General features: G+C 36.4%; 1 protein-coding gene across 4 annotated transcripts in view; it reads right to left on the reverse strand.

Annotated features, from left to right (window-relative positions):
- Positions 1-1,718: 1,718 nt before the first annotated feature.
- Positions 1,719-24,037, reverse strand: part of RIC1 (RIC1 homolog, RAB6A GEF complex partner 1) — a 47,800-nt gene continuing 25,481 nt past the window's right edge. The window contains exons 5-26 of one of the 4 annotated variants that reach the window (XM_063423666.1): positions 23,536-23,678; positions 23,164-23,297; positions 22,099-22,190; positions 20,958-21,046; positions 20,009-20,153; positions 19,485-19,533; positions 18,179-18,331; positions 17,629-17,832; positions 16,154-16,192; positions 15,776-15,886; positions 15,104-15,193; positions 14,272-14,432; positions 13,123-13,261; positions 11,935-12,051; positions 10,463-11,191; positions 9,980-10,138; positions 9,737-9,870; positions 8,483-8,769; positions 7,483-7,677; positions 5,552-5,741; positions 5,227-5,415; positions 1,719-4,926 (exon numbers count right to left, since the gene is read on the reverse strand). In XM_063423666.1, coding sequence (XP_063279736.1) covers positions 4,641-4,926; positions 5,227-5,415; positions 5,552-5,741; positions 7,483-7,677; positions 8,483-8,769; positions 9,737-9,870; positions 9,980-10,138; positions 10,463-11,191; positions 11,935-12,051; positions 13,123-13,261; positions 14,272-14,432; positions 15,104-15,193; positions 15,776-15,886; positions 16,154-16,192; positions 17,629-17,832; positions 18,179-18,331; positions 19,485-19,533; positions 20,009-20,153; positions 20,958-21,046; positions 22,099-22,190; positions 23,164-23,297; positions 23,536-23,678 — 3,835 coding nt within the window. In that variant the 3' untranslated portion in view covers positions 1,719-4,640. Of the gene's footprint in view, positions 4,927-5,226; positions 5,416-5,551; positions 5,768-7,482; positions 7,678-8,482; positions 8,770-9,736; positions 9,871-9,979; positions 10,139-10,462; positions 11,192-11,934; positions 12,052-13,122; positions 13,262-14,271; positions 14,433-15,103; positions 15,194-15,775; positions 15,887-16,153; positions 16,193-17,628; positions 17,833-18,178; positions 18,332-19,484; positions 19,534-20,008; positions 20,154-20,957; positions 21,047-22,098; positions 22,191-23,163; positions 23,301-23,535; positions 23,679-24,037 lie in introns of those variants that run through there. The other 3 variants (XM_063423667.1, XM_063423665.1, XM_063423669.1) reach the window with 3 other exon arrangements.

Consider the following 24,037-nt stretch of genomic DNA (forward strand, 5'->3'; position numbering starts at 1 on the left):
GGGCAAGGGAAGCTCGAAAACCCTATTACCTTGGGGAACAGCAACCCTGAGATTGGGGGGATAAATGGATCCTAGAAACTGAATTAGCCAGGCTTCCCTGTTCACTGTGGAAGAGGTTCTGTTGGGCTGCAATGCTTCACAGTTCTGTCAAAGCTGTGGGTGCAGCTTGAGAACATGCTAAGCATTTAAAGCAGTCTTGAGCAGGAAGTACAATCCAGACATTGTTACCTGTATTTCAAGCAGGATGTCAAGTATCAGTGGTCTTTAGCAAACGGGTTTTTTTTTTTTTAATTCAGTTTCATAAAGCTGAAAAAATCAGTCTTAAAAACCAGCAGTATTTCATCTAAGAAAGAACAGTTCTTTCCATCTGTTCTGAGAATGGAACAAATAGCAGCTTCAAAGCCAGTAAGTGTATAGGTGAGTTTCAGTTACTATCTTAGAAAGCTGCCCATGCAAAGTTTATTTGGAGATGGTTTTATCGGGGAGGGGGTGGTGGTTTGTTCTGTTTGGGTGGTTTTGGTTTAAGGTTTTTGTTTTGTATTGTTTGGGTTTTTTTTTTTTTATTCTTTTGTATGTGTTGGAGTTTTTTGGTTAGGAAACAAAAACAAAGTAAGGAAAGAGTTGTTAGGAGCCTTCTATCTGCTGTGTAGTAGCTTTGGGCTCCAGCTGCGGACTCTTAAAGCCTTCTCTCAGTGCTCTCTGAGTAAGTAAGCCCAAGGAGTTTGCCATCTCAGGGGCCATGTGATAAGTAGAACGCTCAACAACTTTGTATCTCTCTTTTCTCTGCTTAACCACTGGCCTGACTTACACCACTCACCCTACGCTGCCATTCCTGTCACTGCCTACTACAGTACTTCAACAGTGCACAGCTGAAACTGTGCAGGAAACTGAACTAAGACAGTAAGTTGTGTCTGTAGCCTTTATGTTCCCCCTTACTTGTGGGAAATCTATCCTTCACTTGAAGTCAGCTTAACCACTCTCAGCAAGTTACCCATCATCTTTCATAATACATTATAACCATAGACAACTTCTCCCCTCAGTTTATTATGAAAAGGACCTCCTTTGAATTCAGGTATTTCTGCTTACTTAACAGTGGGTCTCAAACATGTAGCTTAGAGACACTTTGGCTCTAAAACCATCAGAACTCGTTTCTTCTAAAGCATGCTGAGGAAAAATTAGCTTACTTGGGTTGGCAAAAGTGATTAGGTAGTGAAGGTAGTGATAAGCTACCTTCAGCAATGCAACTTGATTCAAGCAGTTTTACAAGTAATACCTGGGGTGACAGGATTTGTTAAATTGGTAGCAATGAATATAGATTATTGTCGCTGTTTTTCTGAGACAGTTTTGCACAGGATGAGAACCAGATCAAGACAACTTGATGATACGCAAATTGTTGTGAAGGAGGAAATCTGACATCAGCCATTTTTATGTGAGCTGCATACACAAAATGAAAAGTGTCACCATGTTGGAATTCCATAAAAAGATGTTGATCCTCAACTGGTTAAGTGGACCAGTTTTCTCCTCTTTAGTTAAATAATGCAGACTTGTAGATGAATAAGCCTTTTGTGATGGGTTAACCCTGGCTAGCTGGTGGGTACCTACCAAACTGCCCTCTGATACCCTCCCCTCAGCAGACCACGAGGAGAAAATAGGATGAGAAAATTCATGAGTTGTGAGAGGAACATTACTCACTGGTACAAACAACAAATGAAACAAACTGGCCTTGGGAAAATTAATTTATTACCAATTAAAAGATGATAACGAAACACTTCCAACCTCCCTTCACTCTTCAACCGTGTCTCTCACAGTGTAGAAGAACTGGGGATGGTCAGTTAGGGGTCAGGTCATGGTCAGTCTGTTACATTTCCTCTGCTTCCTTCCTCTCCTCGCTATTGCTCTGCTCCAGCATGGGGTCTACTCCATGGGATACAGTCTCTCATAAACTGCTTCAAAGTGAATCCTCCTCTTGCTGGGGTGGTCCTTCAAGAGACTATGCCAGGATGGATTCCCTGTGGGCCACAGGTTCTGTGCCAGAAACGTGCTCTTGCATGGGCTCTTTGGGCTGCAGCTTCCTTCAGGGCTCATCCATCCATCTGCTTGGTGTGGGTGCTTCAAGGCTGCCACAGTGGTTACCTCTCCAGCATGCTCCACAGTGGGTTGCAGGTGGAGAGCCTGCTTCCCCATTGTCCAAAACGATTGAGCTGATGAGCACAGCAGTGAGAGGCTAATAATAGCAGGACTGTTAGGATGTCATTTAATGCGTGTATTTACTTGCAGAGAGCCACAGGATGCAGGGAATCTCTATTCCAGTGCCTGGATCCTCCTGCTCCTCCTTTATGGGCCTGGCTGCCTGCAGGACTCTTCCTCACTCATCTCCCACAGCGTTTTTTACCCCTTGTTAAACACATTATAGAGAGGAGGCACCAGCTTGGCTGATAGGCTTCCCTTTGTCTGCTGGAACTGGCTGTGTCTGACACAGCCCCCCCTTGCTACCACACCCTTACCACCTAAACCCACTACATCTCTTTTCACAGCAGCAGGTGGATGTAGCTTCAAAGATGCACTAATAAGGTAAAGGCTTGATTCCTTCATCCTGTTAAAAACAAGCCACAAGAGTATAAAAGGCAATCTTCATCAGGTGTTTTCTCTGAGAGCTTTGTTTCTCAAAGATGGCCTACCTGAAGGGCTTGAAGTCAGAAATAGTTATTTTTCACAGGAGTAACTTCAAGTAAAGTTGAATACATTTGTCTTTTAATTACAAGTATAACAGCAGTGAAATCAAAATACAAAATTAGCACGTAAGATTTGCATAGAGATAATTACTACTAAAGAAGTACAATCTTCTAAAATGTCACAACTAAAAAGATTTACCTGCTAAAGAACAGTAACACAGTAGTAAGATATGAATATTAAGAATGTCAATATATCAGTTAATGTATGTTTTACTTGCACAGATCCAAAACCTGAACAGCAGAACGCTGACTAGGATGGGGTTGGCTTACATCATTACCACAGAACCACAGAAAAAATAACTTGAAGCACAGTTTTTATTTCTTTTAACATAGATTAAGCAGGTTTCTTTATCATAAAAAAAGCTTTAAGTATTATCCCCTTAAAACAATAATGAATTTTGACGTCAGGTCACAACAGGCTTGTAGGTATGATAGACATTATATGTAACCAGTAGCTACAATGCAGAATAAGCTTAATGCTGGGACTCAGACTGAGTTTCTTTCCTCTAACTTCAGTCTCAGTTTCAACTCTTACAAAATGAAGTTTAAGTTGCATTCATTAATAGCTCCAGCTTTCCACGTAATACTTGCAATTATTGCACTTGTACTGGTTGTATTGGCTTAGTAAAGCCATTCTAAAGCAACAGTTTAATATCTGTACATTTTAAAGCACTTGATCTTATCTACAAAGGAAATAAAGATGATGAAACCACAATTCATTTAAAACTCAACTGTGAATAGTCTTAATTTTCAGATTTTAAATGGATGTGCATTTACTAACTACACTAGAAAAGCAACAGATGCTGTAACTACCTTAAGATGACTAGTTTGGTCCATGTCAGTAATCAAGTGATGTTATAAAAAATAAACTAGTTTATCATGTATAAAATGAGTAATGTTGCATTTTTGTTCAGATTGCACAGTACAAACAAGCTAATATCTAAATTAATACTGCTACAGGTAGTTATTACATAGGGACAGCAGCTAGAAAAAATAAGTACCTCAAAGCAACAGACTTCTGCAGCCAGGTTTTCATAACATTGTATGAAAGTTAAATATGTCTTAGTTAGAAGTATGCATATTATAAAATGTTTGAAAAACGTTTAAGTATGAGCTGTTAAACTAGTTTTCCATAGCAAGAGTATATGATGATTATTTACATTTTAAAAATCCATTTATCAGAAAAGAATTTACAATGAAATAAATAACCTTCAGCAGTCCCTTAACCCAACTACAAGATCTGTTACGTGGCAGTAAAAAACAGGTAAGCCACCTTGTGTCAGTGTTAGGTCAGTAAAGTATGCCTCATCCAAAAAGAAGTGCAACTCTGCTTTAACTTTACTAGTCATCTAGAAACATGCAAATACATATAGGTACCTCCAAATATGGTACAGCCTTGAGTATTTGTACAAGATTATTCACAAAAACATACACTATATTTTACAGTCCTTTAATACAAAATATTGGTATCAAACCAATCTGAACTGCATTGATCAGACATGTATTAGGCAGGCAAGCTGCAAAGAAAACAGTTTTTATATTTAATCCCCTCTTTGCCTTTAAACTCAAGATATAAGTAGTTCAGAACGTGTTGGTGGTGATAAGGTACTGATGAAGCATTGGCTGAATCTATGTCCATGTGTGTTCACTGTCTCTCCAACACTATTCAAAGTATCAAAATGTAAAGCTGCAGTCTGGTGATTGCATCAAAAAAGAGTCATGCCTCCTTTTGAAATTATTAGATGAAACTGGTGTTTAGTTATCCCCACTAAAAATTTCAAAGATTGAAATATTAAAAAACAACGAAAGAAACAAAATTTTTATAAAGAGTTCAAAACACAGAAGCAGATCTCAGAGCTGGTTTGCTTCCTTTCACACCTGATGCTTGGGAAGTTGTTCACCTTCCATTTAAGACACAACACAGTCATAACTGCCTTCTTGGAATGAATCCTCCTCCTCTGTCTTAGCCTTGTCCTCTTCATGTCTGCTTGCATTGCTGCTGCCAGCATCACACTGAGGATTAGTGCCATGGCTAGATGAAGTCCTGCTTTCCTCAGCTCTTGGGTTCGCTTGTTCAGGAACCTTAGAAGGATTCACTGGCTGAAACGCTTCAGGTTGTACTTGCTCTTCTACTATTTCATTAAGTTTCTGGATCTGTGGTTTGATGATACTTAGAAATGGCTTGTACCCAGGGCTAGGAAGAGAATGGGACAGAACACCATGTGTGAATTAAAATTAGTACTTCTGTCATGTGCCTGAAAAGCAGGAATTAATTTAAAGAAAGAGAAAACGGCAACCCTAATCAAACAATAAAAGTCGGAAAGCTGGTTGCTTTGGGTTTGTTTTGGTTTGTGTTTTGGGGTTTTTTCTCAGCTTGATTACAACACTCAGAAGCGATGTTTCAGCTAAGGCTATGGTAATAACTCAAAGTTACTTTGTAGGTAACAAACTATCTACAGCTCAAATGAACATGAAGGTGGAAAGTAACACTTACCAATCTGTAGAAGCCCACTTGTCAACAGCATCTAGGCCAGTTTTGATATTCTGACAGATTTCTCCATCAATATCAGAGGACTGCATGATGCTGAAAACCTGGTTGATAACTGAAGATTCTCTGAGAATAAGGCCTATGACAACACACCAATCCAGACATCCTGCTTCCATGAAGATATGTAGCAAGTACCTATATGGAAAAAAAGGTCGTTTATTTTTCTACTCCCAAGACAAAAAATCGCAGTGTGATTGTGTATATTGTTTCTTTCTCCAAGTGCTGCATGCCAGCAATTCTCAGTCTCAGAGGCAGACACGTCATTACTTACCGCAGCTGCACCTGTGACTTGTGCGGCCCTTTACTGGCCAGCTCTAGAGAGAGCTGCTCAAGCTCTGACTGAGTTAAACTTAGACTGGAGAAGTTTTCATCCACCATTGTCCAGTCTCCATCCACCATAGAACTTGTTTCAGTCAGGTCCGTTGCTGAACCAATACTGCATTCATCACCTATCAAAAACACTCAGACACATAAGGGAAAAAAGAAACTACTTACTTTAGTAAGACTCAGAATTTCTGAACTACTTCCTATAAAAACTGACAAATAGTCATGCTTTATAGTGTATCAGAGTTACTTCAGGAATATTACCCATCCTGTTTCAGCATCCTTCTTGTCACACTGGATGGTAGAACTACTGTTGCAGGAATGCAATTGTTTTTCTAGCCAGTAAAAATAATTCAGGAGAATTATTGTCAGTAAGAGATCCTAGGTATGTGTTGGCAATCATCATAAAAGCACCAATACAGCATCTTGCATACTATAGTCCTAGAATTAAGTGTAGGTGGGGTTGCAGTCTGTCTAAAATTCTGCTTACTTAATTTTAAATGAAGTTTTCAATATCAAATTATTTCTTCACACTAACCCATTAAGATTTTGAATGCTTTGTAATGTAAGTATTTACCTGTACAAATTACAAAAAGAAGTCTTTCCAGTAAAAACATAAAAAGCACATGCTGTAACAGAATTTTCAAAGCAGCAGTAACATCAAAGCTAAAACAATTACAGTGGTGACTCACAAAGGCACCTACTCTTGAGAACGATTTCCATATTAAAGCAGATGCATCTTTTCTTGGAAAATGTTTAGGAAGTCAAAAAACTATTTGATTATCTTCTTGCCCACAAATACCAGTGCTGGATGCGTAATTTGTGAAATTGTTATTAGAATTCAGCTTGCAATGTTTTAAGGCTATTAATTTAGTTTCTATAGAAATAACCTGCTTCAAAATGCATACCAAAATCTATTGAACTCAAAGGTCTTTATCCAGCTCAGAAAAAAACCCTAACAGACTTGTTTATAGAAAGAGCAGTAGTGGCAGACAGCAGTAAAATCAGTGCAGTGTAAAGAGATACTAGTTCTCTTGCAGTGTCCAGATATAAAAAACAAGAGAAACAGGAGTGAAAATAAAATGAGACCGTGCCCAAGCAGACAGAGAGGATCTCCAAATGCTCTGAATGTCACAGAAGGATCTACATTCTTAAATTAAGAGATTGTAGTTCACACTAGGTACTTAATCTTTGCCCTAATAGAGTGGAAATCAGGTACTGTTGAAAACATTGCTATATGCTCAAGGACAAGAGGAAGTATGAAACATTTTTAAAATAAAATTAAATTTAAAAAATACTAGAATGGTCGCACAAACTTTTCCCATCTCTTTCTGTGTTCAGAAAAAATACCTACAAAGTACAATTTCTATTTTAGTAAGCTGATCATACATTGCAGCTTTTAAAAAGCAATTTAAATAATGCCATAGGAAAAAACACAACTATATGGGTCTCTAATTTCCTCAACTTCCGCAATAAGTAGTGTATCTAATATCATTCTTAAGAAACCCAAAAGCACAAAGTTCATGCAATTAGAGCTGTTCCAACCCCTGCAAGAGACAAAGAAACAAAACCCCACAACGTGGGACACTGTTTCCTAGACAGACTGAAAAAATATTGAACTTCAAGTTATTACCACAGACAGAAACTTCAGCAAATATCTATTTCATATTCAACTTCATGTGCTTAGAGAAGTACAACATGGGCATTATATTTCTCTTGTAAAAAATTCCATTCACTTTTCAGTCAGTCTTTTTTTTTCCCTGAATTTTTCCTATCAGCAGTTGAGAACTGACAATAGAGCAGTGACAAGCAAAAATCAAAATATAAGCACACACTTCACATTTTTCCAATGAGCAAATTGAAGGAAGAGTGACTAACCTTTACTTAGCAAAGGAGAAAGGAATGCATCTTGCATGTGTGGTCCATGGGATGAAACAGTGTCAATCTCTCTCTGAGAAGAGCTGATAGTACCAAGCCAGCTGCGACTGCGAGGTGTGTTTGAAACCCCTGTGTCCAATTCCATGTTTACAAAGGTGTCTGCAGACTGAGATTTTAGTAGTTGCTCCCCCACAGCTAAAAAAATCAAAACACAGCACAGAAAAATCATGTAAGTGTCCAAAAGGAATTCTAGAGTGTTCTCTCCAGGCATTTCAGGAAGGTAAAACTTGCATCTAAGTCAATATTCAGGGGACCATTGAAATGCAAGAGAATGCAACAAGTTTAGGCATTTCGGGAATTTCTGATCAGCTTTTTATGTAAGCACTGGCATAAAAGAAGTATGATGTAATTAAGTGTTAGTGTCAACAGAAGTAAATAATGATGCTACTACTAAAAAGAGGAAGACTTGGCAGCCAATGTCAGCCTTGACATACGGAGATAAGGTAGTATCAGCTTTGTTGTAAGGGGATAAGATAGTGAGCTGAAGGAACAGTAACATAAAGGAGGTGTACAGAAGTCTTCAAAGTTCTTACCATCTAAGAAAGTAAATTTCAAACATTAGGAACATTACTATTTAATTTTTAAGAAGTTAATCAAAAGCTCATCAAGAGACTACAAAAGAATATAGATTTTAGTAATTTTCTGCAGCAGAATTTACACTGGAGCAATTTCCACGTTCAGTCTAACATCTGCACTGATGCCCAATTCAGTACATCTGAGAAAGCAGGAGATTTCAACAGAAATGGTAATCACACAAGAGATACTGTCTATGCTAAACAGAATCTCTTCAGAAAATACATTTTGTGTGAGAAAGCTGTGCAGGTGGCAAGCCTCACCCTGTTCTTATCTTGGCTGAGGGGAGGCAGAACAGAGTGAGATTCACAAATGTATCATTGGAGGAGGGAAATCTAGTTCATATCAAACTCAGATGTTACTGTACCTGTCTTGTACTTTCCATTCTTGAAAGGTGAATTAATAGACGAAGCTGGTATAACTGGAAATGGCCAGAGGAAATCCTTGTGTAGCTTTTTCAAAGCACACACAAAGTCCTCCACACGGGCAGCTCTGGCTCGCTCCTTGCACAACCAGCCGATCAGTTCAAAGCCCAACTGTGCAGCAAAGCAGCCAAGGTCTTTCAGCTTGATTTCCTCCAGCAGACGCCGAGCATGCCGCCAGAGCATCATGTCTATGTACATGTTCTCAGCACAGTCACTGTCTTTACTCCACCTACACACACAGCACAGAACAGCCCAGTGAGCACTGATAAAGCTGAGTTGCACAGGCTCACTTGGCCACAACTGCAGAACACTGAGTGGCCAGAGTAGAAGAAGGAGAGCTTTCTGTATAACAGCAGAAGCAGCTTCCATCATTCCTTGCTATTTATATTCTCTAGAAGATGGCACTGCCTCAACAGGTAGGTGAAATAAAGGATTTAAGTTACAACAGCAGCAGTATTTATAGAGCATTAAACCATTAGCAATGCAGGAAAAAGTAAAGTAAGAGACAAAAGGCAGATGACAATGCAAAGTTTAGAGAAATAGTCAAGCACTGATCCTTCCTATCAAAACCTTTAAGATAGTACTCTCTGTTAAAAATTACTAACTCAGAGTTTATACTAGGATTATTTTTTGGGAAAAACACCAAAGCAAAGATAATAATAAATTTCAGTTCAATACTACTTTTGAACTGTAATACCTATCAATATCAAGTCAGTATACAGCAGCTTTAGAGAGGTTTGCCCCAAGGTATAAAGGGTTCTGTCTTGGAAACACTGCCAGTTCAAGATGTGCATAGTAGCAGAGCACTACATTGTGATGCTGCGAACTGTGAGCTATTCAAAATGTATTTTTCAGCAAAACAAATCCTGTAAATATGAAGCATGTGGTGTCACTAGCTACTTGAATTAGTACACATGTAATGTGTACCACACCCAGTGGTTTCAGAGTCTTGGTAAGCAGTATCTATGTAAGCACGTATGTGTATACATACAAACACACATACATATATTTACATGTGTGAGAGCATATTCTCCCAAGAAGGTTATGAGACACAACAGTACAAAAGTTGTGAAATGATAAATGCAAAACATGTAGAAGGAGATTATGGCAAATCTGCCATATAATTTATTTCTATAACTTCAATTGGTAAGGAAGTTAGTCCTGCACTAATAAAGTGGGGAAGGAGAGGACATTACCTTTTTCCAGATGGGCCAGATGGCATACTCAGTGTTTTTGTCAAATTAAATTTGCTATGGAGATTCTCTGCTGATTGGGATAAACTAATGCTGCGATGCCTGAAGAATTCAAAACCACCACTTGAACTAGGTTCCTAAAACCAAGAAAACCAAAACATACATTCAAAGGACCAAACATGATCTATAACATGAAGATTAATCATATAAGGTTGATACACAGTGTTTACTTTTCTCATCACAAACCTGAGTTGTTGGTGTAGCTGGGGGTGTTTCTGTTTCTCCAGAGCCAATGGCTTTAAGAAATCTAATCATATGACGACAGAGATCCCACTTTCCCTGCTCTAAGGCAGTATTAAATAGGAGAGTAGCATGTTGTCTGCTAACTGCTGGAACTTCCATATTCTGCAAGCAACAAAGCAGAATTAAGTGATTTGTTTTTACTATAGAGCATCAGAGGTTCTATTAAGTGAAGCCACACTGCTTCACATTCAAGTATACCAAAGATTATAAACAGCACATTTCATGCTATTATTTTCTTATTTAAAACAGTTAACTCACTAGTAACACTGCATTATCTTACCACTTTTCATAACTGGACATAGTATCAACAGAAAACTGCTAAATTAAAAGTCTGTTGAACATGCATAACTGTAATATGACATTGATTTTAAAATACTGCGGTGTTAGTAAATATCAGCACTCTTGCAATATATTTGGTGCCATTACCTGTAGGATAATAAGGTAAGAGGCAGCTGTGTCCAAGTCCTGGGCCATTAAGCACTCTTCAAATAAGTCCTTCGGGTTTCCAACAGCAGCAAAAAGGTAATTCCACAGGGCATATTCTGTCTTCCTAGCACAATGAACAACTGTCTGCAGGAAGAGGGGGAATTCTGTAATGAACTTCGCCACAGTGGGAAGGAGAGGATCGGGAATGGGTTCCCGCGAGGTAGCTTCTTCTTCCAGCACTTCATGAAGCATCAGTTCTAGTACATGAGGAAAGTATGGTAATGTGGCACAGGAGTGGGCCAAAAGCAAGGCTTGTTCACCGAGGTTCCTAACCAACAGCTGGCGTAAAATGTGATGGAGGTAGATCTGAGAGGTTCTTTCAACAATGGAGAAAGGAAAGAGAACCTCTAAGTGTTCTCTAGCACTGGTTTGAGTGTATAAACAGTCATAGAGCACAGTGTCATTAACAGCACCAAGAACCAAGGCATCTTCAAACAAAACAGCCAATGGGTATATGTTGATGTGGAAAGGCAGCATGATCCGTCTTGACAGAAAGGAATGCGGTTTTCGATGGTCTCTGGGAAACAGGGGAAGCCAGACTTTCATACCTGCCCCACCACAGCTGAGCCACAGAGCCTCCAGTAAGTGGCGTTTCTGTTTGTTAATCCTGCAAGTAGTCCATACATTTTCAACCGACTGGGCTAGGACAACTGGAGCACAAAAAGGCAGCTATTTAAAATAAAAAATAATAAAAAAATCAGTATCCGTTACCTTTATTCCTTTTATTTTCACCCTATTCAAGAACTCTATTTTTCAGCAAAGAACTACTGTCTTCAAACACGTTATTCTTCTAACAATGCTTGTTCTAGGCTTCTCTCTTATCTGCATTCTAGCACGTGACAAAAGACCATTTAATACTTCCGTTAAGTCAAGACCTTTCTTTCCTTTTTTAAAGGAAGAAAGCAGAGACATAAGAATAAAGGTGAAAAATAAAGAACTACTCTCTGCTCCTTCAGTTAGCCCACAAGTCCAACCTATAATTGACAAATCCTTATCTGACCTTTCCAAATTTCACTGTCCCAATTGCTTGTTTCACACAGAATTGGTTTTCATAAGTCCAGAAGAATTGCAAGTTTAGTAATCGATTTCTGTGGTTGTTATTTCTAAGAACTTTGTAAACATACTCTGCAAAAAACAATACTGTTCAAACCAGTTCTGGACAGACTAGAAATTTTCTGTTACTAATGTACACCAAATTTTGGGCAGTATCTTTACTCTTAAGGCTTGTCTATTTCATTTCAATAGAACTAGCAAATACTAATATACTTCCCACTAACAATTCAGTCTGTAACTGTAGATACTGTCTTGCTTATAGCCCTATTTTCTTTATGTCTGGACCATTCTCTTGCACATCTTCTTCCATCACTGACATCTTTGAAGCCATATGCAATACTCCACATATATTTACTCACATGCTTTCTTTGATTAGGATTATTATCTTTATCTCGTATCTGGGGTCCAGATCGATCCCTTTGCAACATGATAAGTTGTCCTGCTAAGTTAAGCATTATACTTTCAGCTTCACAAGCCTACAGATAGAAAGAGTATTATGCAAATTATTTAAGTTTCTTGAATGGTAATTTTACTCATAACCACAATAAAAACACAGAAAAAAAGGCATAAATTAAATGTGCCACTTTACAGAGATGACTAACAACTGAATTCATTATAGAAGGACTCAGAAAAATCAAGAACCAGTTATTGTGCAAAGGAGTGAATTCCTCCTTCCAGTAAACTGGAAGGTTTCTTATTCACCAGATTCATTCCACGTGTTTAATAAGGACTTTTTCCAACTCTGTGTCTTAAAATGGGCAATGCACCAGTATTCTAAGAAAAATAAAGCTCTGTATTCTTATCACTATCAACACAATATGATTGTCAGTCCCTGACTGCAAAGACTAACACTGATACACAACCCAAGAGCTGAGCCAAAAAGAGTTGAGCCACACTTGTACAGCATCTTGAACTTCCATTTAGCTGCAGCTGGAGAAAAATTGTTTTAGTGTGTCAAGAAAGCACAGTATTCTGCTCAGTTCAGCCTACTCTGTTTGCAACCCAGACAACAAAAATCCAAGTTCTCTTTGCATGTGCTTTCAGTGCCCTGGCTAAATTTTGAATTTAAGACAGGGACCTTCACATCTTATGTCATTGTTTGGCTGTTGCAGAATGGACAAAGAGTACCTTATAGAGTCATATGCCATCTTTTTATTTTTTCTATTTATTCTTTGAGTCATGGACAGGTTGTTGCGGAAAAGGTAATTCCTAATGCCATGGATTGCTCTGGTTTTTGACTTTTAATAGATGATAGAGCAATATACCCTTTACAGAGTTAAATTTAATTTGTTCACCAAGATTTGGTCCCTTGGCAAGTTAACAAGAGAATGTATGAAATAAAATCTAAACTCTTACTTCTCCTTTTACCCCCTCACCCCTAATTCCCACAAAAAAAGTCTATATAATGAACATCAGAAAAAAACACATTCTGGATTTTACCACAGAGAAGAGCTACTGATTTATGATTGATTTATCAACCAGATAACCTCTAAGGAGTAAGCTAACAAACTCAGGCACCAATTCTACAAAATTTTGAGACCTGTTACCTGCTGTGGCATCTTCAAGGTGATGCCAGTCTCTGTTCTCACTGATGTCAACGTAACAGACACTACAAGAAAAGGATGAGGAATGTACCGAGACATGGACACTTCTTGAAGAATTTGGATACTGGCAGTAGGATTAAGACTGAAAGGAAAATGACTACATTTAGAAATTTTACAACAGTACATAACATGAAATAACTACATTGAAGTAAACCTAATGAAAAAAGCAACTTGCCCTTAGCAAACAGGTTACTCTACAGAAAAAATGACATTCCTTTAATCAGGAACCAGTAGAAATGCCCACATATCTACTCTATATAAAGTTACCAAACAAAACGAAACTGGTTTACTTCTCTTGATACTTTGGGAAATACAGCTATGAGTGGGTAGAAGACAATATCAGATACTTCAGAATATGACTCTATTGACTCTTCAATGAGACAGTTCCCAGGTTTGGATTCTGTTGGGAGCTTTTTTTAAAAGCATTGAAAGTATTTTTCTCTGAAGTTCATCAACAGCTTGCTTTTTTCTACCACAAAAAGGTCCCTTCTTGCTAAAAAGAAGGTACCAGAACTGTAAGAAAAACCAACTACTTAGGCACTTTTAAAAAAACCCTACCTCTGAATCTTTATCTCCTCCTTAAATGCACTAGTCTTAACTATCTGAAAGTATATGGCATATCTTATGTTGCTACTTCTTTTGCACTAAAACAATTTCTCACCACCACACCAAGACCAAACCTTTTCTCTCATCTTTGCAAGCCTGCTGTCACCTTCCCTTCACTAATTACTGCTTCTAATGTTAGAAACATGCTTTTATTTTAAAATATTCAAATATATGGGCATCTTTTAATACCTTTTTGTTCTATTCATATTCAGTTTTCAATTTTCTGTAATTTAGGAACATGTTTGTTCAGACAGCTGGAAATGTGCATACCTCAGTCACTACCTCCACACCTAATGTGCCTATCAGCATGCATGGGAGTGACAACACGCATGAACTTGTACATAGAGATAACATTTGCCACTCTGTATTTCAGAAATCTGACTCCACTAGTTATCAAACATCTTTGTACTATTGTAAGAATTTACTTGGACTGAGAGCAGATCTATAGGTACCTCACTGCAAAAGCATTCAAATAGTGATACTCACCCCTCAGACCTTCTCTCAATACTATAAAGGCAAATGGAACAATCTGCTCTGAACAATATCACAATATCCCGGAAGACACTCAGTAGTAACGTGTTTGCTTGCACTTTTGTGATGTGAGCAAACGCGTTGTCAAGGTTAGACGTTCGCAGGTAGATTCTCAGCTACAAGGGAAAGGAGTAGTTTGAAAATATATTCAGCTAATAGTAGTTCCACATCTGGTTATTTTCTTTATTGTGGAATGGCTGTCAAGAATTTCTACCAAGACACATTACTGAGATTTTGTTTCATCAAGTATTTTATCCACTGCATTTTATTATTACAGCCAAAGTGGTTAAAGCACATATCTAAAGTACTGAACAACAATCATAAGAAAGGAGTTTTATTCGCCAGTTTTAAAAAACAAAGAGTAAGTAAATTTCCTCTGCTCATATAGTTTAAAAGCTTGCAAAAGTGTCCCAAGACACTGTAAATAGGTATCTCAGAACACACTTCATGCTAACATGCAAAAATGGCACACAGATTTCAGAACAATGAGTAGATTCACTCTGGTCAGCAGAGAATAGTTTTTAATAGCAAGAACAACAATTTTCTCCAATTATCAACAATTCTCTCTTTTAAAGAAGAAGTACTTATATATTAATATATAAACTCTGAATATGACCAAAAGCCATCAAACTTTATAGTGAATAAACGTGTTTATAATACCACAATACTTGTCATGTATTACTGTAATATTATTACCAGTATATTACCACAATGCATGTCTGTATTACTGTCATACAGATCAGATATTCTAATCATTATATGTTTACTTTGAAGAAAAGTATCTCACCTCTTCCTGGTGATCATTTAAATTATAACATGCAAGAACAATGAAGTCATTCCACCAGGCTAAGCCACCTGTCACCATCATAGTTTGCTCCTGAAAATAAAAAGCATGCAAATGACATATAGGTATGTATTTTTATATACTTACTCACATGGACGTGTACATTATATGGGTAATTTCTGAAAGCCATGCATGATCTCTATAAGCGTTACTTATAGTGGCAACACTATGTATATGAAGTTATTAATGTTTAAAAAACCCAAAGTGCTTAAGAGTAGTATGTGAAAGACAAACCCCATCCTACAAAATACAGTTCCCCAGTTCTCTATGCTGTTGGCATCCCTGAACTGTCTCGCATGTTTCCACCCAGAATTTACAAGCTTTACATCCAAAGCTACGTCACACGAATTCTCAGACAAGTGGAATTAAGTGTCTGACTATATGCACTCAAATTTGGAAGACCCAGCTCATATTCAGACACAAATTACTGTGTCAAACCCACAGATCTGTGTTTCAGACATTTTATGAGAAACACATGTAAAACTAGCATCCCTAATCCCAAGTGTGTCTACAGGCTGTTTAATTGAAAATGATACTCTTTAATTTTCTCCAAGTCTCACATCCAACAAATAAAATTTTCCCTGTGCACCAGAATAAAATTCCATCCCCTCTCACCTGGGTAATGTTTCCGAACAGCTTCCATTTTTTGGTGAGTAAAGAATAATGTGCAAAACCAAACTTGCCAACAACAGCTACATTCTGTCCAAGCTTGTCAATAGCTGAAAACTGTAAAAAAGAAAAAAAAAAGTTACCAGAACTTCAGAAGGGAACTTATTTAAATTATGTATCTTATGCAAATATGGCACCACAAGGCAATATAACATCAGACTCAAAACACGTGAAGTATCTTCATGTTTCATATTTTACTAACACAGTTTTCTTTCTGTAATGTCAAATAATGATTTAATTTTCAGAGTTCAGCCAATTCTAATGCACAATTATAATCCTCCAATATTTTTAAGTAAGCATGACTATAGTCTTAAAATAACTCACCCTTATAGGCCAGTTGCTCTCTAGATATGTACTGTGAATCTAAAAAAAAAAAGAGAGAAAACCAAAACCACATGTCTATACCAACTACAATTAAAGTACTGATTAACTGCAATATCCTAAAGGGATTTGGACAATGTCAGTGGTTTTTTTCCAAAACACTAGCATAAAGGTATTTAATGCTGGAATTTTGTTTTTAAATACAATTACTCCCCTCACACCAAAAGTTATTGATGCCTAAATGTTTTTAATACACAAAATCTCAAAATGCATGAACAACATACACCAGCTAAAACTGTATTACAGATTAACAGTCATAATTTGCTCATCTCTTCTCCCAGCTACCTCCCTCTCCAAAAGAATCCTTCACAGGAACATAAACGTTTTGATAAATACAGTCTTCAGGCAGGACTTTCAGTATAGGGATGAAATTTCTAATCCTGTCACAAATACACACCAGCATATACAAAAGCTTTCTTGTGAAAGAACTTGATTGCAATATGTCAGATCAAATCTCAGTGCTGGATTCTTCATATCACATGAGATGATATAAACCCAGTTTCAAACTCCAGTTCCCGACTGGAGACAGTCAGGTAGGTACTCTTGAGACCCAGCCACCGTCCTTTTTCATGGATATGTTGCTCCCCACAGTAATTCTAATTGTTTCATCTTTGCTTTTACCGCAGAACAAAGACCTCTCCCTCCTACACCAGTTTCAGAAGAAAGAGCTACTGGGCCAGCTAAGTGGAAATTCAACAGTATCTAGAACCTGCCTTACATGCCTAGAATCAAATTCTTTTTCATATTACTGATTCATGTTTTATGTGAAGAACAAAATATTGGGGACCTTTCAGAAACCTTTATTATATTATTGCACCAATTCAAGCATGGAAGAATACACATTAGAATTACAGACTAAAAGATATTTATCTTTTCCTTTATATTACAGGGAAAATAGAGGAAGTCCCATTACTATCCTAGAAACAATTTCTTTTTTGAAAGCTTAATGCTGGGAAGTTTTAGTTACATGCTTAAATAGATACCATTTTTCATGCTTGAAAATACTCCATGCTTTCAGCTGGAGTCTGAAGGCTGTATTCATCAGGTGAGCATGCTTTAAAGCATTTTGTGTAAGTAACAAAACAAACAACAAATGATTTCTTTCGTGTTGCACTTATTCCCCCTTTCAAAGCACAGGAAAGTAATTAACAGCTCCTTCCCGAAGCCATAAGACCTTTAAGACTGTTTTTACTGGCTAGGAGGCAAACTCAAAGCCACCAGGTTGATAGGACCAATTTTTGTTTACCTTTTTCAATGAGAAAAAGCTGTACCACTGCAAACCCCCAGAGACAATAAAAAGGTAATGATCTCATACCAGAAGAAAAAGATATGGCAGAGAGTGAGGAGATCAGCTGCATATTCTTCTCCTACAAACTCTTGCAGGCACAAAGCACATATGGGCAACCAGGATCAATTACCTGTACAACATGCCAATGCCGGTGTCCTAGTAAAGTGCTTAAACCCTGAGAATCTAAACTGCCATCTGAAAATGGGCCTCTTTCCCTGCTGTGGTTATGTTCAGAGTGTGCCAAAGTATTTCTGGGACTCTGAGTCTGTGCTGCATCTCCACAGTTCAAATATAAGCGATCTTCTCCTTGAAGGAGGACTTGTTCCTGGTTACTCTATATTAATACCAAAACAAAACAAAAGAAAAAAAACCAACTTTGAATTCCCATACAGAAGACAAAGGAAAACACATGATCAATATATTAAGAAATTATAAATACAGAATATCAAAAACAAGTGTTGAGGCAGTCCTCAGTTTTTGTATCACTATATATTAACAGTATGTTACAGTATTGCATAGTAATATTTTCACAGTACCATTTTAAAGGCCCTATGATGAAAAAGAAAGACCACTCTAATGGCTGCAGAACAGATTTAAAATCTGAGAGAACAACTCAGAGGTCACCTAAAACTGGAACTATGATCTAAAATAAGGATATATTTAGCAACAAAAAAACTTACCATACAAGGATTAACAGTGAGCGCACTCTTGATGAACTGAAACTGCAGAATACCAAACTGTTGAGCTTCATTATTTGCATTTCTTTCAGGTTTCATGTTTGAAGAAGAATTCCCATCAATAACCCAGAGATGATACCCTTCTGATCCCCAGGTCTGAAAATAAAAGAGTAACAATAATAAAATCCCCAACCCAACACTACATACATATATATAAATATAACACTATATATTTTCATAAAACAAGAACTACAGAAACTTATTGTAACTGATCTTATGATACACATGAGCCTGGAAAAAATCTACACATTTTGTTGTTCTAAAACGTATCATTATAGGAATCAAACAGTAAAATTCACAAGGTACGGTAAAAATCTAGCTTGAATTACTTCCTGTCTTATGTAAAAAAATAATGATTAAATGAAGTGTAACTATACAAAGAAATCCACATAGTAATGAAGACTTTTCTGTTTGCACATTAGGGCAACAAACAAAAATTTCACAAAGCCAGGTATGAAACAATTCTGATTTCTAAAATTATACTGGCCATTGTTCAGCAAATTCAGTGATACCAGAATTACAATCTTTGAAATTTTTAAAAGGTACACTTAAAACGTACTGTCATTACATATATGTACCTCTGCTTGGGATGCGTATTTAGAGTTGTCAATCATCATAGCAACTATGTCATGGTAAATTAACTAAATTGTTTTAGAAATACTGCACAAAATTCACCATGGTTTGTACTAAATCTTGTAGAATGTGTTTGAAATTTGTTCTAATTTAAAATTTACTCTAATTTATTCTATTTATTGATTGATTTTACAGACTAGCAGGACTGAATTTAATGTTAACTAGTTTGTTTTAAACAAACAGCCGTTAAATTTCTCTGGAACTCATATCTGAGTAAAATTACTTTAACTGGCCAGCTAGAAATTTTAGAGAAACAAGGGATTTTACAATTAGTGTTGATCTGTGTCTCATTGCACTTTGAAATATAGCACCAGAAAAAAACACAAAAATTAAGAAAAAAATGAAAGTGTTCATTCTTAATATTAAAAGCAAAAGCAAGAAAAGGCATATCATGCACATTTCATGATCAGGTTTACACATGATAAAATAATTAATCAGTTGTCCTTCTTTTCTTCAATGAAATATTGTGGTTAAGAAGTGTAGTAAAGGCATCTGACTGTAAAAATGAATTAAGCAAAAAAAAAAAAGGCAGTTTGATTTTTGGAAAATGTTATACTAAAATAAATTTAAAACTCTAAGAGCCATCCTATTACAGTATTTAAACATTCGTATTTACCATGGAACTGATTTTTAGAGGGTCCTTTTTGGCACCATCAGATTGATACCTTAAAACCAGAACAGAAAAAGTTTGAGTTTGCAAACAACTTCATCAGAATAATAAACTAAATTCCTAACTTTGTATTTTCATATGGTTCTATATTGAACCTCATCTCAAATGGTACAGCCTGTTTGATCCATGACATTACAAAAAAGACAATGCAACTGTCAGATGTCTAGCATAAACTATTTGAAATACAGGCACTGAGGGAATTTTAATATTTGATTGCTCAAGCTTCATTCTATAGTAATACTTTTTTACAGATAAAAAGACCACTACAAAATGAAAATAATACATTTTTGTTTATATTTACATGATCCTCTCCTAAATATTTGCCAATGATATCTCAGTATCTAAGAAATCATAAAAGGAAAAAGATTTTTAAAAAGCTAATTTGGTGAATTAATTTCTAATTAGATGCTTTGAATTAGAAAAACAAATACTTCTAATAAAGTCTCTACAATGTCATTAAAAATACTCACACAAAATCACCTCCTAAAGTACAGATAAGCTGAGCACCAAAAACACTCCATAAGGACAAACCTCCACATTCCCAGGTCACCATCACAACACAGCTATCAGGTGACCATCTAATCAGTTTAACAGGTCCTGTTTTATTCCAAACATCTGTTTAAAAGAAGACAATAAAATAAGTGAAAACACTGAAAGTCCTTCATCTGGTTTCACCTTAAGAGTATAAACAAAAATATATGGAAAGTAAATATTTGATTTTTCAATTAACTGATGCATTAATCAAACTGAACATCTCAAAATGAATAAGGAGCAACCAAACAATGTTTTTTTTCCAATAAATCCTTGGTTTCATCAGAAACTAAGAATACAGGAAAACATGCTAGATGTACACTGTTATAACACAACCACAGAACCACGATTCTGATAAAGTGATTTTTGGGACAATAGAGGCACTTAACACAACTGAAAAGCTTATTTATGTAATTCTTTCTTACCAATAGACACATTTTCAGTTGAGGATATAATTTACCCACTCTGTATGTTCCTTACTCTCAAGCACAGAATACTACATGAAAAAATACACGGCAGTGCAGGAAGGTTGCTGCATTACTCAGTATTTTTTCATGTCAGTTCTTCAAATTAATTCACAGTTCTATTACATTCATTATCAGTTTTGACAATAACCTCTCATTTCCTTGGCTAATTGAAAAATAATTTCAAGATTAAGAATTAGTACCCAAAAACCACCCACCCAAACCCTCACATACAAAATACATCCAAAAATGAATTAAAAAGAAAGCAGCTAAAACTGCAAAGACACAAGAGTTCATTACTATGAACAGACAGGAGTAAATACTATTCACATCAGTGACTATGCAAACAAATAAAAAGGTGTTAAATGGCCAAGGATAAAAAATATAGTATACCCTAAAAATTCTAGCTTTAAAAGTAGCTCACCAGGATATTGTTTTGGTGTCAGTTCCAATTTATGAGAAAACTGCATGGCGCCAGTGGTGGTATCTATCGTATAAACCTGCACAGAGCCACTGGAAGACAACACATGCTTTATTTAGACTACAGACCATTTTGATTTCTCATCAGTTTCAAGAGGCTAAGAAAAGTTGCTTTTTCTCTCACCAATAGCAAATTTATCTAGAACAGAGATGTTGAATCAAATAATAGTCAAAGAACTTATGAAACAAATTTCTAAGATGCTTTCCAGAAGGCGTCTGAGGACCTAAAACACCAGCCCTAGAATAATCAATGCACTATTTCATTCTCATAAAATACACATGTACACACTATCCACATACATTTATGGCTTCCAACTGCCAGATAATTAATCAGGTAAGGCAGTATTTACTCAGTGCCAAAGTTTCATCACTAAAGGGATGCACTAAGGCATACTAAGATCAGTAAATTGAAGTAACTATACCTGTTTCAGAGTAACACTGTATTGTTACTACAAACAGGAATACTAGTTCTTAAGAGGACAGATGAAAAATAAGCCAGATATTTTAAAATGCTCTAAAACAAAACCCAAATAAAATACAATCAAAGAAAATAAGAAGCTGAACTCTAAGGCCAGCTTAAGCAGTATTATACAGGGGAGAGCTGAAGGAGCAGTAAACAAAATACCACAGCTAAAAGCTTTTCCGCAACATTTAACTTACAAATATTTAGTTACTTAAACAGGCAACATTTTTCTTGATCAAATCATGACTGCACAGAACACTTTCTAAGTTAAGTGCAAAGTGCTGACTCTTGTCCAATATTATTACCATTAACTACTTAAAACTGACTTTATAATCCTGCTGGGATAGCAGCACTTTCCAATCCTTGCTACTGGTCCAGCTACCCTTTAATTTTTTTTTTCCCAGATCAGAACAGCAAATATAAATTTCAATTGCAGTTCAAGCAGGCAACCACTGCTTTCTACCTCTCTCCTGACTTCTTGACAGCACATTATGCAATCTCTATGCAGACTGATTATTTTCATCTTTACAGTTCTTGCAACACAACTTAGTAAGAAGTAACTACTAACTAGGCTTTATAATGAAACAATCACCCCTGCTCTGAATCAGCACTAAAAACTTACTTGGCACATCCAAAAGCCATTAGCCTGTATTTGTTATTTACTGCCACACAAGTTCCATCAACTACATCTTGCGTCCAAACACCATGGAGCTGCTGTAGAGAAAAGAATTCAGAAGATTTTTTGTTAAATAGTGCTTTTATTAATAAGAGTCAGCTTCTATCCATGTACACTGTATTACACATTTGTCAGTTGACCTTCATGATCTCAAAATTTCTATTAATGTCATAATAATTCTATTTCTATTAAAGCTCAATTGACCTGGCTCAAAAACCAAAATCCAGAAAATGCAAAACTGGTGTCATTCTTCTTAATATAAATTACAGGAAGACATCAGTATGTAAGTAGACTGTTTATAAGACCCCTTCTTAACAAAATAAGTCAATACCTATATGGCAAAACAGTCCTTAACACTGCCTAAGGAAAAAAAATCAGTAGATGGTACCAAGAATCAAGAGAAAAAGAAAAACGGGAAACTGTTACCATCTGCAACAGCTGAGATCACAGGTATTTTAAGTGGATGAAGGGGTCTGGTACTAGATGTATTCTTTTTGGTTTTCTGTAATTAAAACAAAATCTAATAACAAAATGTAATAGTTTTTAGGCTAAATTACAGGTAAGAAAACACCTAGCTTCAAAAAATTCCTGTAAAGCAAATTCTGATGTATGGTTATCACTATGAGAAAGAGATAGACTTGATTAGGACTAAGCACTAGACATAGTGCTTATGTCTACTTAGCCACAGGAGAAACCACTTCCTATCATCCCACTTACAACTTCTAACAGGAAGTCTGTCGATCTGACACAATAAGACATGGTCTATAATGACAATTTGAATGAGTAAAAGAAAGTTAAATCTATTATCAATTATGGTCTCCCAGTGGTGCCAACCCTATAAAAACCTAGCTAGAATTATGCTACAAAATGCAGTCTCATTCCATCTCTTAAGCAGATGTTAAATTTTAGTTTCTTTGTAACTGAACAGAATTTAAAGTAGAAAGCTAACTGAAATGCAGAGACCAAGGAACACAGTTATTGTATATGGTAGAAATGCTAAAGGAAATATACCTCAGCAGTGAATCTACTTGACATTGGTGTAATGAAACCAACTCTGCCATCATTAAAAACAACAGCAAAGCCATCAAGCGTGGCACAGTATTCCATATCTCTGATGTAAACATCTTCAAATCCCAAAAGCGAACCTGCTGAGAAAGTATCAGTAATTTAAAACTATGTGAACACAGAAATATTGCAAGCCAACAGACATTTCAGATGTTTACTTATTACTTCAAAGAGAAAATCTAATTTAAACCAGCTATTTCATTCCCATTTACAATGGCAAAAATTTCCCATCTCTGCTTACAAACAGAGAATATTTTATATTAGATGGTATGTCACTGAGAGGTAACTACTGTAAGCAATACAACCCCTAAAACCTACCTCGAGAAGACTGCAGATCTAAAGAAAATGGAACTGTACATAGGTTGATGGCCTTCCTTCCATTGGTCATACCATCCCAGTGAATGAGATGCAGAAATCCATCAGCAGTAGCCACAAGTACATCTTCTAACATGGACTGCAAACTAATAGAAGATAGTTGTTAATCCCTAAAAAAACTTCATTTCAAATCAATGTCAATCATTTCATCAATATGATGAAATATCAATTAATGTCATAAACTTTGTATTACTAACTTTTTAACCAGCAACTGCATTGTAAAGTTACACGCAAGTTACAAACGTGTACCACGCTGACAAAATGTGGTATAAACCTCAACTTCTCTCCAGCAATCAGAGTTCATGAACAGGTCTGTACCGTTAGAGTAATCACTTAACTAGTATACTAACTGCTGAAGATCTTTTCAGTACTTTTGACTAATTGTAAGACATTGCTGCTGACAATCAATTATTCATCTATCCCAGAAAACTAACAATACTGCCTA

The sequence above is a fragment of the Prinia subflava genome, chromosome Z (genome assembly GCF_021018805.1).
Source record: "Prinia subflava isolate CZ2003 ecotype Zambia chromosome Z, Cam_Psub_1.2, whole genome shotgun sequence".
NCBI classification, from domain to species: domain Eukaryota; kingdom Metazoa; phylum Chordata; class Aves; order Passeriformes; family Cisticolidae; genus Prinia; species Prinia subflava.